Source organism: Bufo gargarizans, chromosome 2, assembly GCF_014858855.1.
Source record: "Bufo gargarizans isolate SCDJY-AF-19 chromosome 2, ASM1485885v1, whole genome shotgun sequence".
Taxonomy (NCBI): Eukaryota; Metazoa; Chordata; class Amphibia; order Anura; family Bufonidae; genus Bufo; species Bufo gargarizans.
The window spans coordinates 54,950,279-54,966,961 of NC_058081.1; the positions used below are offsets into that span (position 1 = coordinate 54,950,279).

The 16,683-nt window shown below is 44.1% G+C and overlaps 1 protein-coding gene across 1 annotated transcript in view; it reads left to right on the forward strand.

Annotated features, from left to right (window-relative positions):
• The window catches only part of MAST1 (microtubule associated serine/threonine kinase 1), a 90,483-nt gene that overhangs the window by 48,751 nt on the left and 25,049 nt on the right, over window positions 1-16,683 (forward strand). Inside the window, exons 5-16 of the mRNA XM_044276966.1 lie at window positions 6,827-6,902; window positions 7,278-7,359; window positions 8,240-8,400; window positions 8,663-8,738; window positions 9,246-9,455; window positions 10,178-10,279; window positions 13,748-13,877; window positions 13,956-14,020; window positions 14,116-14,198; window positions 15,182-15,390; window positions 15,832-15,970; window positions 16,244-16,376. Of these exons, the coding sequence (XP_044132901.1) occupies window positions 6,827-6,902; window positions 7,278-7,359; window positions 8,240-8,400; window positions 8,663-8,738; window positions 9,246-9,455; window positions 10,178-10,279; window positions 13,748-13,877; window positions 13,956-14,020; window positions 14,116-14,198; window positions 15,182-15,390; window positions 15,832-15,970; window positions 16,244-16,376 (1,466 nt within the window). The remainder of the gene's footprint in view (window positions 1-6,826; window positions 6,903-7,277; window positions 7,360-8,239; window positions 8,401-8,662; window positions 8,739-9,245; window positions 9,456-10,177; window positions 10,280-13,747; window positions 13,878-13,955; window positions 14,021-14,115; window positions 14,199-15,181; window positions 15,391-15,831; window positions 15,971-16,243; window positions 16,377-16,683) is intronic.

The following is a 16,683-nucleotide window of genomic DNA, read 5'->3' on the forward strand; positions in this document are numbered from 1 at the left end:
TTGACAGTAGCGAAGTTAGGAATTGACCTGATATTCCGGGGCAGAGCATTCCAGAGAGCAGGTGCAGCTTGAGAAAAGTCTTAATACTGGTATTTTGGAGTAAAGCAGGGGTGATGTCAGGGAATGAAATGTATAGTTGTGTGTCATCAGCATAGAGATAGTACTGAAAGCCAAATCTATTGATAGTCTGTCCGATGGGGGCTGTGTAGAGAGAGAAGAGTAGAGGACCTAGGACAGAACCCTGAGGAACCCCGACAGCAAGAGGAAGAGAAGAAGAAGTAGATGCAGTGAATGATACACTTAAAGAGTGGCCAGAGAGAAAGGGAGAGAACCACGAGAGAACAGTGTCCTTAAGGCCAATTGAGTGGAGCATGGTGAGGAGGAGTTTGTGGTCTACTGTATCAAATGCTACAGAGAGATCCAGAAGAATCAGTAGAGAATAATCACTATTCCTTTTTGCTGTCAGGAGATCTTTAGACACTTCAGTAAGGGCAGTTTCTGTAGAGTAGAGAGGGCCAAAGGCAGATTGTAAGGGGTCATGAAGAGAGTTTGCAGAAAGATGGCTTATTAAGTTAGAGTAGACAAGACGTTCCAGGAGATGAAGGAGAGGTTAGAAACAGGTCGATAGTTAACAGCACAGGTCGGATCAAGTGATGTTTTTTTAGTAGTGGGGTTATAACAGAATGTTTGAAAGAGAACGGAAAGATCCAATTAGAGAGAATGAGAGGTTAAATATTGTATTAAGGTGAGTAATGCCAGCCGGGGAGAGGAACTGGAGGAGGTGTGAAGGAATAGGATCACTGCTGCAGATCGAGAAGAGGAGGGACAGCATGTGGAAGTGTAGGAAGGAGGATTGAAATTGGTCGGGGAATGGGAGATTATTTCCTGCCAGAGGTTACCAATCTTGTCTCTGAAGTAAGTGGCCATGTCATCAGCACAGTGGTCAGTGACGAATTCTTCAAATTTTGGGCTTAGAAGGGAATGAAAAGTGTCAAAGAGTCGTTTCGAGTTATTTCAGAGTGAAAATATGAGAGAGGTGAATTACTTCTGTTTGACAATGTTAAGGGCCAAATTGTAGCATAAATTTATAATGGCAGAAATCTGCTGATATTCGAGATTTTCTCCATAAGCCTTCTGCACATCAGGAGTACCTCTGGAGAAAATGTGTTTCAGATGTGTGCCAGGGTTGGCGTGTTCTGTGTCGGGAGGGTCGGATTGATATTGGAGCAGCTTCATCCAGGGTAGTTTTGAGGGTATGGTTGTAATGATTGGCATCCCGGTCTGGACAGGAGAGGGAAGAGATTGGGGTAAGCACTAACTGTAGGGTTTCAATGAGTTGCTGACAGTTAATGGTGTGTAAGTTTCTATAAGTGTGAAAAGTAGGACTGTTGTTAGAGAGTGAGAGGTCTTTATACCAAAGGAAAGAAGATTGTGGTCAGAAAGTGGGAAGGATGAGTTAATAAAGTTTAAAACTAAGCAGTGATGGAAGAAGACTAGATCAAGTGTATTGCCCTCTTTGTGCATGGCAGAGAAAGTAAGTTGTGATAGGCGAAGAGTGGAGGTTATAGAAAAAAAAAAGTGAGAGGTCGATGGAGAGATAGGATCATCAATAGGGATATTAAAATCACCCTTAATATGAGTTGCTGAATCAGAAGATAGAAGGTGAGGAAGCTAGGCAGCAAAGTGAGTCAGGAATTGGAGGGGGAGCATGGGAGACAACAGCAATTTGCAGGGGGAATGGGCGGAAGAGTCTGATGGTATGGATTTCACAAGAAGGGAATGCGTGAACTGTGGAGAAACTATTATGCCTACTCCTCCACCATGCCTGTCATCAGGTCTAGAGGTATGGGAAGAGTGAGGTCCACCATAGGATAAGGTGGCAGGGTGTCACGGTGCGGTTCACTGTGACAGTTGTGGCCATGCAGGCTGGCTGCATACTCTCTCGTGTCGTACTGGCTGCAGGCTGACTCCTATGCAGTTGGTTGCTTGGGGCTGAGCGTTGGCGGAGGTGTCTTGAGTGAAATATGCCTGTGAATGTGTGTACTTCCCGTGTCTGTATCTCTGGGGTACCTGTCACCGGGGCCTTGCAGGCTGGCTGCATGCGCTTTGTGTACTGGCTGTGCGTGTTTCCATATATGCTGGTTCTGCGATGCGTGTGAACAGAGTCTGAGTATAGATGCATTTCTGTTTGTATCACAGTGCAGTTCTGTCACTCCTAGTGGTTGTGTAGGCTGGCTGCCTGTAACCTCGTACTGGCTACAATTATCCTGTGTATGCTGGTTGTCGTTTGGGGCGTGCTGGCTGCAGCATACTGTGTCTGGTGTGAGCTGTCACTTGTGATTGTATGGGCTGTGCTTCTGGTGGGGTTAACCTTCCCTGGTCTGTTCCTGGGTGTGTCTTATCAGTTGCCCTCATTATGCAGCTATTTCTACCTGTGAGTTGTGGGGCTTGAGGTCAGTCTGTCTTGTGCCTTGCTGGGTGTAGCCCCTTGCTGCTGATCCAGGTATTTTTTTGCCATCTGTCCTGTGTGGTGTCGCCTGGTAAAGTGATCTTGTTGTTGTATCCTTATCCATGCCTTGCCTGATCTTCTGTACATGGTCTGTGTCATTGATGCTGTATCATGTCTGTTTCATGTATAGCTATGCAGTGCCCAACTGCTTCTGATCCTTGTCTGTTCCATAACTAACCTGGTAGTGCCTACTGCTTCTGATCCAGTCTATTCCATGTCTTGCCTGCAGTGCCTTACTGCAGTGTTTTCCAACCAGTGTGCCCTCAGCTGTTGCAAAACTACAACTCCCAGCATGCCTGGAAAGCCTTTGGCTGTGCGGGCATGCTGGGAGTTGTAGTTTTGCAACAGCTGGAGGCACACTCGTTGGGAAACACTGCCTTACTGCATCTGTTCCTGTGTTTGTCCTGCCTTCGTGGGAGGGCTACTGGGTTCTTCGGAGGGAGGACATCTAGTCTGTGTGCAGCTCTGTCTGTCACCACCATGCTTCTATTCCACATGGGGTCCAGGCATCTGCTTGTGTGACTGGTTTCCCTTTGTCTTGTCTGTTCTATGTCCTGTGTTTGCTTGGGTTCCAGTTCTGTTGTCTGTTCCACTGGTGCTTGCACCAGCGTGGTTCTCAGCAGGTAGCGGCCAAGTGTACTGGGACATTCCTGGAGGTGCGACCAGTGAGACCTTGGCCAAGTTCACCCCCACCACCTGGGGCTCTGTGAAGAACGGGGCTCACTGGCTCTTCGCCCTCTGGATTTTGCCTCTGGTCTACCGGTGCACTTGGTTCAGTGGTAGTGCTACCACTATTGCTTAACCTGCTTTACTGTCACGTTCTTTTATTACATGCGTAATAAAGCATTCAGTTGGGTTCCCGGTCTGTTTCTGCCTGTGTCCTGTTTGCAAGACATCCCGGAGGTCTTTCTTGGTCCTCCATAACGTGACACATCTGAAGCAGTGTCAGAACGTTGAAGCCAGGTTTCTGTAAGCGCCAGCAAGTTCTGAGAGCGTGAGAGGAAGAAGTCATGGATTGTAGGGAGTTTGTTACAGACGGCCCATTCTAGGCGCACAGTTAAAAAAGACCGGAGAAGATGTACAGAGAATGTTAATAATATTTTTAGGGTTTCTATGTGTGGCATGTGAGAACATGAAGTTAGCGATAGAGGGCCAGGGTTTGGTGAAATATCCCCTGCAGCTAGTATCAGAACAGAAAGAGACGGCAAGTGGTTGAATGATTTGTTAGGGTGTTTTTTATGCTGCACCATGGAGGAAGATGGGTCAGGATGATGTATTAGGGTAAAAAGTGTATGTGAACTGAACATGGGTGATGGAAGGAGGGAGGGACTGATGTGGAGAGAAGAGACAGAGGGTGGAAGTTGTGGGTGATTTGAAATTAGACAGCTGCAACAATCAAAAATTAAGGCAATAAACTGAGTGAAAGAATACTGTAACATACCTGTGCAGTGTGTACATTTGTTTGAGCAGCTCACATAGCATCTCCATCTCCTGCCCTGTCCAACTGCCATGATTAACTTCCAGGCACTTAGGCAAAGATGATGTTTTTGGCTTGTGCCTGACCCCTGAGAGTGCTTCCCCTTAGACTTTGTTATAGGGAGTTTGATTATAGAACTAGAGGTAAATTAGCTCATTATTCAATTAATCACTTAAGCAAGACACATGAGAAGAGATGCTATGTGTAGGTAAACAAACACAGCTAAGGATCTGGATGGGCCATAAAATCACTACAGATCACAAGTATTACAACAGTCACATAAATCACATCAAGTCAATTGGAAGAATGTCTACAGTGCTGCCCATAATTATTCATATACCCTGGCAAATTTTGACTTAAAGTTACTTTTGAGGAATTTTTTGACGGGAAATGACATAGGTGTCTCCCAAAAGATAATAAGACGATGTACAAGAGGCATTATTGTGGGGAAAAAAACATTTCTTAGCTTTTATTTACATTTGAGCAAAAAGTGTCCAGTTAAAAATTATTCATATCCTTCTCAATAATCAATAGAAAAGCCTTTATTGGCTATTACAGCAATCAAACGCTTCCTATAATTGCAGACCAGCTTTCTGCATGTCTCCACAGGTATTTTTGCCCATTCATCTTTAGCAATGAGCTCCAAATCGTTCAGGTTGGAGGGTCTTCTTGCCATCACCCTGATCTTTAGCTCCCTCCACAAATTCTCAATTGGTTTCCAGTCTGGACTGTGGCTGGGCCACTCCAAAACGTTAATGTTGTTGTCTGCTAACCATTTCTTCACCACTTTTGCTGTGTGTTTTGGGTCATTATCATGCTGAAATGTCCACTGGTGCCCAAGGCCAAGTTTCTCTGCAGACTGCCTGATGTTGTCGTTGAGAATCCTCATGTATTGCTCTTTTTTCATGGTGCCGTTTACTGTGATTAGGTTTCCTGGTCCATTGGCTGAAAAACACCCCCAAAGCATTAGGTTCCCACCACCATGTTGGACAGTGGGGATGGTGTTCTTTGGGTTGAAGGCTTCTCCTTTTTTTACGCCAACTGGACATTTTTTGCTCAAATGTAAATAAAAGCTAAGAAATTGTTTTTTTTCCCACAATAATGCCTCTTGTACATCGTCTTATTATCTTTTGGGAGACACCTATGTCATTTCCCGTCAAAAAATTACTTGCTGCTTGAATAAAAGTAACTTTAAGTAAAAATTTGCCAGGGGTATGAATAATTATGGGCAGCACTGTATAGGACTAAGCACAATTATATTAAAATTGCAGAAAACGTATACATGGATGAATATGCAAGGTTATATACCAGGGAAGATGGAAGCTGCACAATTATACATGCTGGTATAACCTGGGTATCTCCTGTATATAATTATATATGTACAGCTGGTATAAGTTATGCATCTTCTTGTATATAGTGATATGGACCATGCTGGTATAACCTGGGTATCTCCTGTATATAATTATATATGTACAGCTGGTATAAGTTATACATCTTCCTGTATATAGTGATATGGACCATGCTGGTATAACCTGGGTATCTCCTGTATATAATTATATATGTACAGCTGGTATAAGTTATACATCTTCTTGTATATAGTGATATGGAGCATGCTGGTATAACCTGGGCATCTCCTGTATATAATTATATATGTACAGCTGGTATAAGTTATACATCTTCTTGTATATAGTGATATGGACCATGCTGGTATAACCTGGGCATCTCCTGTATATAATTATATATGTACAGCTGGTATAAGTTATACATCTTCCTGTATATAGTGATATGGAGCATGCTGGTATAACCTGGGTATCTCCTGTATATAATTATATATGTACAGCTGGTATAAGTTATACATCTTCTTGTATATAGTGATATGGAGCATGCTGGTATAACCTGGGTATCTCCTGTATATAACTATATATGTACAGCTGGTATAAGTTATACATCTTGTATATAGTGATATGGAGCATGCTGGTATAACCTGGGCATCTCCTGTATATAATTATATATGTACAGCTGGTATAAGTTATGCATCTTCTTGTATATAGTGATATGGACCATGCTGGTATAACCTGGGCATCTCCTGTATATAATTATATATGTACAGCTGGTATAAGTTATACATCTTCCTGTATATAGTGATATGGAGCATGCTGGTATAACCTGGGTATCTCCTGTATATAATTATATATGTACAGCTGGTATAAGTTATACATCTTCTTGTATATAGTGATATGGAGCATGCTGGTATAACCTGGGCATCTCCTGTATATAATTATATATGTACAGCTGGTATAAGTTATACATCTTCCTGTATATAGTGATATGGAGCATGCTGGTATAACCTGGGTATCTCCTGTATATAACTATATATGTACAGCTGGTATAAGTTATACATCTTCTTGTATATAGTTATATGGACCATGCTGGTATAACCTGGGTATCTCCTGTATATAATTATATATATGTACAGCTGGTATAAGTTATACATCTTCTTGTATATAGTGATATGGAGCATGCTGGTATAACCTGGGTATCTCCTGTATATAACTATATATGTACAGCTGGTATAAGTTATACATCTTGTATATAGTGATATGGAGCATGCTGGTATAACCTGGGCATCTCCTGTATATAATTATATATGTACAGCTGGTATAAGTTATACATCTTCTTGTATATAGTGATATGGAGCATGCTGGTATAACCTGGGTATCTCCTGTATATAATTATATATGTACAGCTGGTATAAGTTATACATCTTGTTTATATTGTAGCCAGAAGACACAGTCATGAAGGAACATCCTGACCATCTCTTACACTATGTCTCATTTCAGGGGGAAGTCCTATGGACAGTCCTCGGAATTTTTCCCCCAGTGCAGCCGCTCACTTCTCATTTGCATCTTCACGCAGGTAATGTAGGTTCATAGTATACTAAGGGGGATTTTTTTTTTTTTAAACAAAGTGGTATAAAAAATAAAATAAAAGAAGAGATGTTCACCATCACCGATCCTCTATTGCTATTTTTCTGATAATTACTGGGTTTCTGCTGGTGTCTACTTCCTGGTCCGGGCTCAATACGCAGGTAATGCCCGCTTTTCCATTGGTTGGGTGCTGAGGTGACCTGCCTCAGCTAGTGATTGGGTGAGCAGGCATTTCCTGCTGGTCGAGCCAGGTCCCATAAGCTACTCAGAACCGTGACGGCTGACACCGGAAATATATCCTGCAACACACGAACAGTTAGAGGTTTTTTTTGTGTTTATTACATCATTTTTCATAATCTTTCAGCAGGACAGATGGCCGCCGCTGGTCCCTTGCTTCACTTCCATCATCTGGATATGGGACGAATACTCCAAGCTCCACTGTATCGGTGAGTTTCGACCAATCTGAAAGTGAATGTCCACCGCTCAACACCTTCTTTGCTGAGTATAAAATCTCTGTGTATGGATCAGAGCTTTAGACCTCCTGCCTAGACCTGGAGCTAAACAGGGCCTGTTATCAGGCTGGTTATGTATCTTACCATCCTTAGGCTCTGCAGAGTACAATGCTTTTTTTTTTTCCTCCTAGTTGTCTCAATTTTTCCATTATGGTCCTCATTATTTTTGGTGGCCAATATGCCAATAGGCAGCACCATGTAAAAATGAATGACTAAACAGGCAGCATCTCTGACACTGTCCAATAGGAGTGAGGAGAGACAACGACTTTACTTGCGAGATCACACTATCTCACTGTGTTCCTTTGTTGGGTAATACATCCCATTCAGCCACCTCCATGCGGTTCCCACACTAACTGTGTTCTCTCCTTTGACAGTACTTCTCGTTCAGCCACCTCCATGCGTTTCCAACCCTAGCCACGTTTTCTTGTTGGGTAGTACTTCCCGTTCAGTCACCTCCTTGCAGTTCCCACACTGCCTAGCTCTATATATTGAGAGAAGGCTGTGTTCTCCAGACTCTCTCTGACCTCTACTGAACAATCTTCAAAGCTGATTTATCCCAAATCAAAATTCAACTTTGATTTAGTAATAAATCATTTTAGAAAGCCATTCAAGAGAGATCAGAGACGCCTGGTGACAGCCATATGTTGTGTCTGAGGACATGTGCATCTGTTTTGTCTGTTTGCTGCTGTCAGTCCTTTGTGTATCCCTCCATCATGGTTGTCCTCCCTTCCTTCTAAACTTTCGTCTTCTTTGTTCTTTCCTCTTTAACCCACGTTCTTCTGTGTTTTTCTTAACCTTTCCCTCTTCCTTGCAGTCCTCCTCCTCTTCTCAGGAACACCTTCACCAGCTACCATTCAAGCCCACCTTGGACGAGCTCCACTTTCTATCCAAGCACTTTGGCAGTACAGAGAGTATCCCCGATGATGACGGTGGACGTAGGTCACCTGCAGTCAGGCCACGATCTCGAAGTTTAAGGTCAGTCAGCGCCTTGGTTCTATCGTGCCAGATCATTATTCCTCCAGGTTGCTACCATGTAGGACCCTCAAGGCAGGGGCTTAGGGCGGCAGCACAACCATGCTATTTGCAGCCTATATACTGACTATGAATGAACATTGACTATAACGAGATAAACAGTTGACATACAGTAGTCCAAGTTATTGGACTGATAAGTGTAGGAGTTGCCATGTATTCTCCATGTTATATATCACCCTGACCAAGCGCTGTTTTCTGTCCCCAGTCCCGGCAGATCTCCTTCCTCTTATGATAATGAAATCGTGATGATGAACCATGTGTACAAAGAGAGGTTCCCCAAGGTAAGGATGGAAGTGTCTTTCTAGCAATTGTTGTCATTATCCGCATATCACTGTACCTAAATGAGAACTTCGACTATGATCCCAAGAACATGAAATACTGGGGCCTAAGGTGTTTACAAGGCTTTATTAACTCTGATATCCTACATGAATGTATTATATATGGATCTGACCCATTGGACCCCTAACTATCTGTAAAAATGGCTGTGCCACATTACCAGGCACAGCCACTTATACGGGCAATGGAGGGGCCCTCCACTAATTGGACCTCCAATGACCAAACCATTGTTGGCCTGTTAGTGCTAGTGAAACTGAATGGGTTGAATCTTACTCCTTATATCCATCTACCCCACACATTATAGTAGTTCATCATGAAGATTTTAAAATATCTATAGAAAAATATTTTCCCGCTTTATTTCAATAAATGGGGGCCAATTCATTTTCATAGGTGTGATCTTCTTACACACGCATGTAATGCATAGTAAAAAGCACCATATTTGTTTCCTCCAGGCTACAGCTCAAATGGAGGACAGGCTCCGGGTATTTATCTCCAACTTCTCACCTGAAAGTGTTCTGCCTCTGGCCGACGGAGTCCTGAACTTTATCCACCACCAAATCGTGGAACTCGCCAGGGACTGCCTGACACGGAGCACTGAGGGAATGATCACCAGTGCTTACTTCTACCAGCTGCAGGACAACCTGGACAAGCTGCTGCAGGATGTAAGATACCACAGAGACGATTGATTGAGGGAACCTTGAATATTGTGAGGGTTAGGCCTCCTGCACATGACCGTATGGCTTTTTCAGTATTTTGCGGTCCGTTTTTCACGGATCCGTTTTACAGTAGTGTTTCCGCGTCCGTTCCGTTTTTTTCCGTTTGTGATCCATTTTTTTGCGGATCGCAAGCGGAAACGGACGTATACAATAATGTTTAAACAGTAAGTACATAAAAAAATTGGGCTGGGCATAACATTTTCAGTAGATGGTTCCGCAAAAACGGAACGGATACGGAAGACATACGGATGCATTCTGTATACATTCCGTTTTTTTTGCGGACCCATTGATTTGAATGGAGCCACGGATCGTTATTTGCGGGCAATAATAGGACATGTTCTATGTTTGAACGGAAATATGGAAACGGAAGGCATACGGAGTACCTTCCGCTTTTTTGATGATCTATTGAAATGAATGGTTCCGTATACGGAAAGTAAAAAACGGAACGTAAACGGTAGTGAGCATTCTTGGCTGTTTTTATATCAGTCAGTGTCATACAGAGTATCTGCTTATGTGCAGTAATAACATTCTGCCTGCAGCCACCACTAGGGGGGGTGTCGGAGCAAACTGCATACTTTTATACATTGAGCTCAATATTAAAGGATTATTCCTGAGTGATAAAATGAGAAGGATTAAAGACAATGCAAAACCTTCTTTGTGATCTACAGGCAGTGGAGAGATCGGAAGGATCAGAAGTGGCTTTCATCGCCCAGCTGATGAAGAATCTGCTTATTATCATCTCGCGGCCGGCCCGTCTACTGGAATGCTTGGTGGGTTGATAAGTCTGACCTTGTATTTAAGCAGATTAGGGCATAATTTTACAATACACTGGTGGAATTTGGATCTTTGTTTACTCCTCAATATTTGGGGCTACTATTCATTAGGTACCTGGTAAAGGTGCAAAAGATAGTGATTTAAAGCAGATTTGTGAGATCTCCTATCTGAGAGAAATATATGGTAGGAGGGTGGGGGGAGGATACTGAGCTTGGAGACATTTTTTATGGTTTTGGTATATTCTTATAAAAAATCTGCTTAAATACTAAGAGTAACCATAGAGAAAGCATGTGAATCATGCTTTTCGTGTCAACTCATTTAAAAAGCCTGTGAGTCCTACTTTCACTCCTGACTAGTAGACAAAGCCTGTGTGTCCTGTTCCCCCACCCACTCATAGAAAAAGCCTCAAAGTCCTGCTTCCCTCAGAGAAAGCCTGTGAGTCCTGCTTCTCCTGCCCACTCATAGAGAAAGCCTGTGAATCCTGCTTCTCCTGCCCACTCATAGAGAAAGCCTGTGAGTCCTGCTTCTCCTGCCCACTCATAGAGAAAGCCTGTGAGTCCTGCTTCTCCTGCCCCCTCATAGAGAAAGCCTGTGAGTCCTGCTTCTCCTGCCCACTCATAGAGAAAGCCTGTGAATCCTGCTTCTCCTGCCCACTCATAGAGAAAGCCTGTGAGTCCTGCTTCTCCTGCCCACTCATAGAGAAAGCCTGTGAGTCCTGCTTCTCCTGCCCTCTCATAGAGAAAGCCTGTGAGTCCTGCTTCTCCTGCCCACTCATAGAGAAAGCCTGTGAATCCTGCTTCTCCTGCCCACTCATAGAGAAAGCCTGTGAGTCCTGCTTCTCCTGCCCCCTCATAGAGAAAGCCTGTGAGTCCTGCTTCTCCTGCCCACTCATAGAGAAAGCCTATGAATCCTGCTTCTCCTGCCCACTCATAAAGAAAGCCTGTGAGTGCTGCTTCTCCTGCCCACTCATAGAGAAAGCCTGTGAGTCCTGCTTCTCCTGCCCCCTCATAGAGAAAGCCTGTGAGTCCTGCTTCCCTCAACCCACTCATAGAGAAAGCCTGTGAGTCCTGCTTCTCCTGCCCACTCATAGAGAAAGCCTGTGAGTCCTGCTTCCCTCAACCCACTCATAGAGAAAGCCTGTGAGTCCTGCTTCTCCTGCCCACTCATAGAGAAAGCCTGTGAGTCCTGCTTCTCCTGCCCACTCATAGAGAAAGCCTGTGAATCCTGCTTCTCCTGCCCACTCATAGAGAAAGCCTGTGAGTCCTGCTTCTCCTGCCCACTCATAGGCAAAGCCTGTGAATCCTGCTTCTCCTGCCCCCTCATAGAGAAAGCCTATGAGTCCTGCTTCTCCTGCCCACTCATAGAGAAAGCCTGTGAATCCTGCTTCTCCTGCCCACTCATAGAGAAAGCCTAGAGTCCTTCTTCTCCTGCCCACTAATAGAGAAAGCCTGTGAGTCCTACCTCAATTTCTGACTTGTAGGCAAAGCCTGTGAGTCCTGCTTCTCCCACCCACTTTCATAGCTGCTTTAATGGTTTGGCACTAATTTACAAATGCTTGTACCTTTTAAGAGAAAAGACAAACTCAATGCAGATTACTGTGTAAGTAGGAGTAAACCTATAGCTCACCCCTGCGCATCAGCAGTGCCGGCCATTGTCCCCTTATCCTTCCTGTGCCCGCTCTTAATCGAAAGTGCATTGTTTCTATTAAAATTCTACGACCTTCTGCTATTCCTCTCCTTTTTTATGTAAGGACGTGGCTTCTGATGCCTCTGCAGGGCTCCCAGTAATAAATAACTACTCCCGGGGCTTTCTTGAGGGGACATTTCCATTATAATCCCACAAGCTGCAGCATCCATTATATCCGAGTCTAGCTGTATTTCCCCAGTGACGTCTGACGTCAATGCTTCATAATGCCTTCCTGCAGCATCTGGATATGGCTTCATAATGCCAATGTCTTTTACGTTCATCTCTGGTGACAGGCGTCTAATGGCTGCATCATTTAACCCTTGCTATTCTTTATAAAATACAATGTATGATGTGTCTCACTACCTCTATATTGCACAGGGCTGTGGGTATGTTCACGTGGCAGATCTTTCTGATGTGTACTCCGTGGCAGAGATCTGAGGGTGACCCTTGGATTCTGCAGCTGATCTGCACCAGGATTCAGCCTCACGCGTAACCACCTGCGTGCAGAAACGATGGCATGTGACATGTCAAATCTGCACTGTATATCACGTGACATAATATGAAAGAGACTTGAAAGCTTTGCTGCACGTGACATGAAAACCACAGTGCGGATTCCCATTCACACCCTTAAAAACCCTTCTTTGCTGTGGTTTTCAGCACGGAAAACGCTGCTCGTAAGTGGTTTGTACGATCTGCCATACATGTACTGTGTTGCGATTGTGCAGGCTCAGGAGCTGAGCCCGCACCATCAGCAGAAGGTGTTACCTGCATATTACATCTGACACTCTGACGCTACAGCACCTGTTTAACCTCTTAGATGCCATGATCAAGAGCGATCGCAGCTTTTAAGTGGCTACACAAAGGGAGTCACCCCCATCACGCTCTTCCCTCCTGATAAGGTTGAGGGGTGCAGATCGAACGCTTTGGTAGCCAGGGGCCTAACAATGGCTTCCAGGTCTGCCATCTACCTATTGGATGCCTATCAGTGTTACACTGACAAGCATATTGCACTGTAATACAGAAGCACTACAGTGTATTATATGGACAACTATGATCATACATGGTCAAAGCCCCTGGTAGAACTAAAATCCGTAAAAATAATAAAAATACACCCACTCTCCCTTGCCAATCAGCTCATGTGGAATAGCTCTGGCACCAGAAGTCGGCGCTGGAACTGTATAGCACCGTCTACTGTGTAGTGGATAGAGCTGGTTACTGCAGCACTGTTTCCACTGCAGTAGCCAGTTCCATGCAGTATAAAAAGTAAACTTCTGGAGAAACTCTTTAAAGACTATGGACAACTTTGGGGCAATTTTTTTTAACATTGCATATTACTCATTTTGGGCCAAAAATCTTTTTTTCAGTCTGGTAGCAAGCTGTCACAGTCTGTTTTCCTTGAAACTCATCATCTTTAGCTCTTATTTCGGATCTCATTAACTCATAATCACTCATAAACTTCAAGTCAGGAGATCAGGGATAAGAGCTACACATGAATCATCAGATGATGGGATTCAATGAAAACAGAAACTAACAGCTTGCAAACAGACTGATTTTTAACCCTTGTATCTAAGAAATGGCAAAAAAAACTTTTTAATAAAGACCAATTGAAAAAAAAAAAAAGATTTTTAGCCCAAAATAAGTAAAATGCAATCTTAAAAAAAAATTCAGCCAAAGGTGTTCAAAGCCTTTAAGGAGTTACATGATTCCAATTGTGATCTTAACATGGAATTGTAATGTTTGATAATGGGACAAGCCATTTAAAGAAATTTTATTCACAGGAGTTCAACCCCGAGGAGTTTTATCACTTGCTGGAAGCAGCTGAAGACCAGGTGAAGGAAGGGAACCTCAAGACAGACATACCACAGTACATCCTCCGGCAGCTGGGACTCACAAGAGACCCTTTCCCAGGTAATGTGACTTTTATGATCCCCATCATTGTGGTGTTCTACACAGTTTAAAATATAATTGAAGGTTATTCTTCTGTAGAGGTATCTGCTGAAGAACCTCTTACTTTGGAAACACACACACCAGAAAGTGAAGATACTGGAGAGGTGAGAAGCTGTATATGGCACTTCACTGACTACTCGAAGGCCTCCAAATGAACATGTTTATCACACTCTTTAAACCATTCTCTTAAATTTTTTAGGGAAAAGGAGCATCAAAGCCAATTAGACCCCCACAGGAGAGCGATTTTGAAACCATTAAACTGATCAGCAATGGCGCCTATGGGTAAGTGGATCAGAAATGACCCCACATAGTACAGGACAGACCAGGGTTGTTGAACTATACGTAGAAAGATGAAGGTCTGTATATAAGAATTTGTTTTGGAACTTCTGCCTTTGTCCTGGCTTGCTACGCCAAGTTTTAGAAGACATATACACAAAAATTTATCATACTTTCATACAAAGGTCACCCGAAACCACTTATTTTAGCAGAGCTGGTTGGTGACTTCATGTGTATGACACAGCAGCCCAACAGTCTATTGTTGTCTGCTATCAGAGGAAAGAAGGACCGGCCATGTCGGATGTGAAACTGGTCTAATTCAGCTTTAGGATACAGTCTACTATCAGCAGTGTAAGGTTTTGTTCAGACAGCATGCTGTGCTATTTTGTCCAGTAAAATAATGGACACCACAGCGGAAACCCCATGGATCCCATTTTAATCAGTGGCGTCTGCTGGGTTCCTTAGACGTTCTTCATGTGATGGGTCCATCATGTTGGAAGAATGGACTGCCCAAACTAGATATGAACAAAGCTCAGGATGAAAACATTCAGGTTATCTGCACTGTGGAAGAAGATGTATAGATTCAGAGACAGGAGATTTGTTTATACCCAGCAATTGACTTGTGCTAGAAAATTCCTTCTGAGAGAGAGGGGAAAAGGGTTGCCCCATTCACTGTCAGGACACAGATTTTGCAAGATGGCTGCTACAAAGATGTGAAAAGAAAAAAAAAACACCTTTATTATAGTTCTTTGTGTAACATAAATTGGTATTTTTATGTTTATAATGCCTAAATATCATGGCCAAGACATGTCCTGTTCTACAGGAGCAGCAGAGACAAGGCCAGAAGATGCTGGTATACACTGATCTAGCTCCCAGGCTCTGCCTCTATGTGTTTCACTCTTCCTTTGTGTAAACCCAGCTTAGATGTGGCTACAAATTGATGTTGACCTGTGATTCTCATAGTCTCTCCCCACCTTCCCCCTCCACAGGGCAGTATATCTTGTCCGGCATCGGGAAACACGCCAACGATTTGCCATGAAAAAGATCAACAAGCAGAACTTGCTGCTGAGGAACCAGGTGCACCAGGCCTTCATTGAGAGAGACATCCTGACGTTTGCACAGAATCCATTTGTGGTCAGCATGTTCTGTTCTTTCCAGACTCGTCGACACCTCTGCATGGTCATGGAATATGTAGAAGGTGAGAGACAGAACGTCCTGCACGTCCAGACATCTGGAGACATCTGTGGAATTACACAACGTTAATGGGAACAATGGAGATATATTGTTTCTGCTGGCCATATGCCATGTTCTGAGACACAATGTGATCAGGGGTGTACTCTGTTGTGGGATGGGACAAAATGAAAATAGAGGCACCTAGCCTTGATTGTTACCACCAATACTTTTGGGAGTCCATTGTCCCCCTCTGCCACATAAGAAGACACCCATGTTATAACTGGCACATGGTAGGTGGGAGCCCTGTTTTAGATTTGCATTGGACCCCTGCAGTTGTGCCTCTGCCACTGGAGAGGGGGAGCTGTTTGTGGGTTCACACCTCTTATGAAGACGTAGTTTGGGGTACACCTCCCCAGGCCTCATCTCTCACTCCCTGTCTTCCCGCCTTATGTTCTATGCCTGACAGGGGGTGACTGCGCCACTCTCTTGAAACACATCGGCGCTCTCCCTCTGGAGTTGGCACGGTTGTATTTTGCGGAGACCGTCCTGGCCTTGGAGTATCTACATAATTACGGCATTGTTCACCGGGATCTGAAACCAGACAAGTGAGTCCTAGTCTATACCACATATACGTCCTCTGCTGACAGTACAGTGCCAGTCCAGCTCAGTCATTTGGGACAGACTGGTTGCTCGGGGCACACTGCCCCATGTCTTTAATATGAGGTTATTGGGCAGTAGATGCCCAGCACCCAGACTGTGTCAGCAGAAGGATGGATCACGTCATTTGTATAAGAACTTCCTTGCACCCAGGTTTCTTCCTGTGGTGTCTGTCTTCGTGCCTTAATGTCTTTTACCTTCTTCTTCTTATGTCCTTAAAGCCTTTTAATAACGTCAATGGGTCACGTCAAGCTGACCGATTTTGGCCTATCCAAGATGGGGCTTATGAATCACACTACAAATTTATATGAAGGACATGTTGAAAGTGAAGCGAGAGAATTCCTGGACAAACAAGTGAGTGTCGTGTGTATGTGTCACTCACATAGCTCCTCCCTCCTGTCTGTGTCACCCTGTGGTAGGCGGAGCAGACTCCATGCCACATAGCTCCTCCCTCCTGTCTGTGTCACCCTGTGGTAGACGGAGCAGACTCCATATCACATAGCTCCTCCCTCCTGTCTGTGTCACCCTGTGGTAGGCGGAGCAGACTCCATGCCACATAGCTCCTCCCTCCTGTCTGTGTCACCCTGTGGTAGGCGGAGAAGACTCCATGTCACATAGCTCCTCCCTCCTGTCTCTGTCACCCTATGGTGGGAGGAGCAGA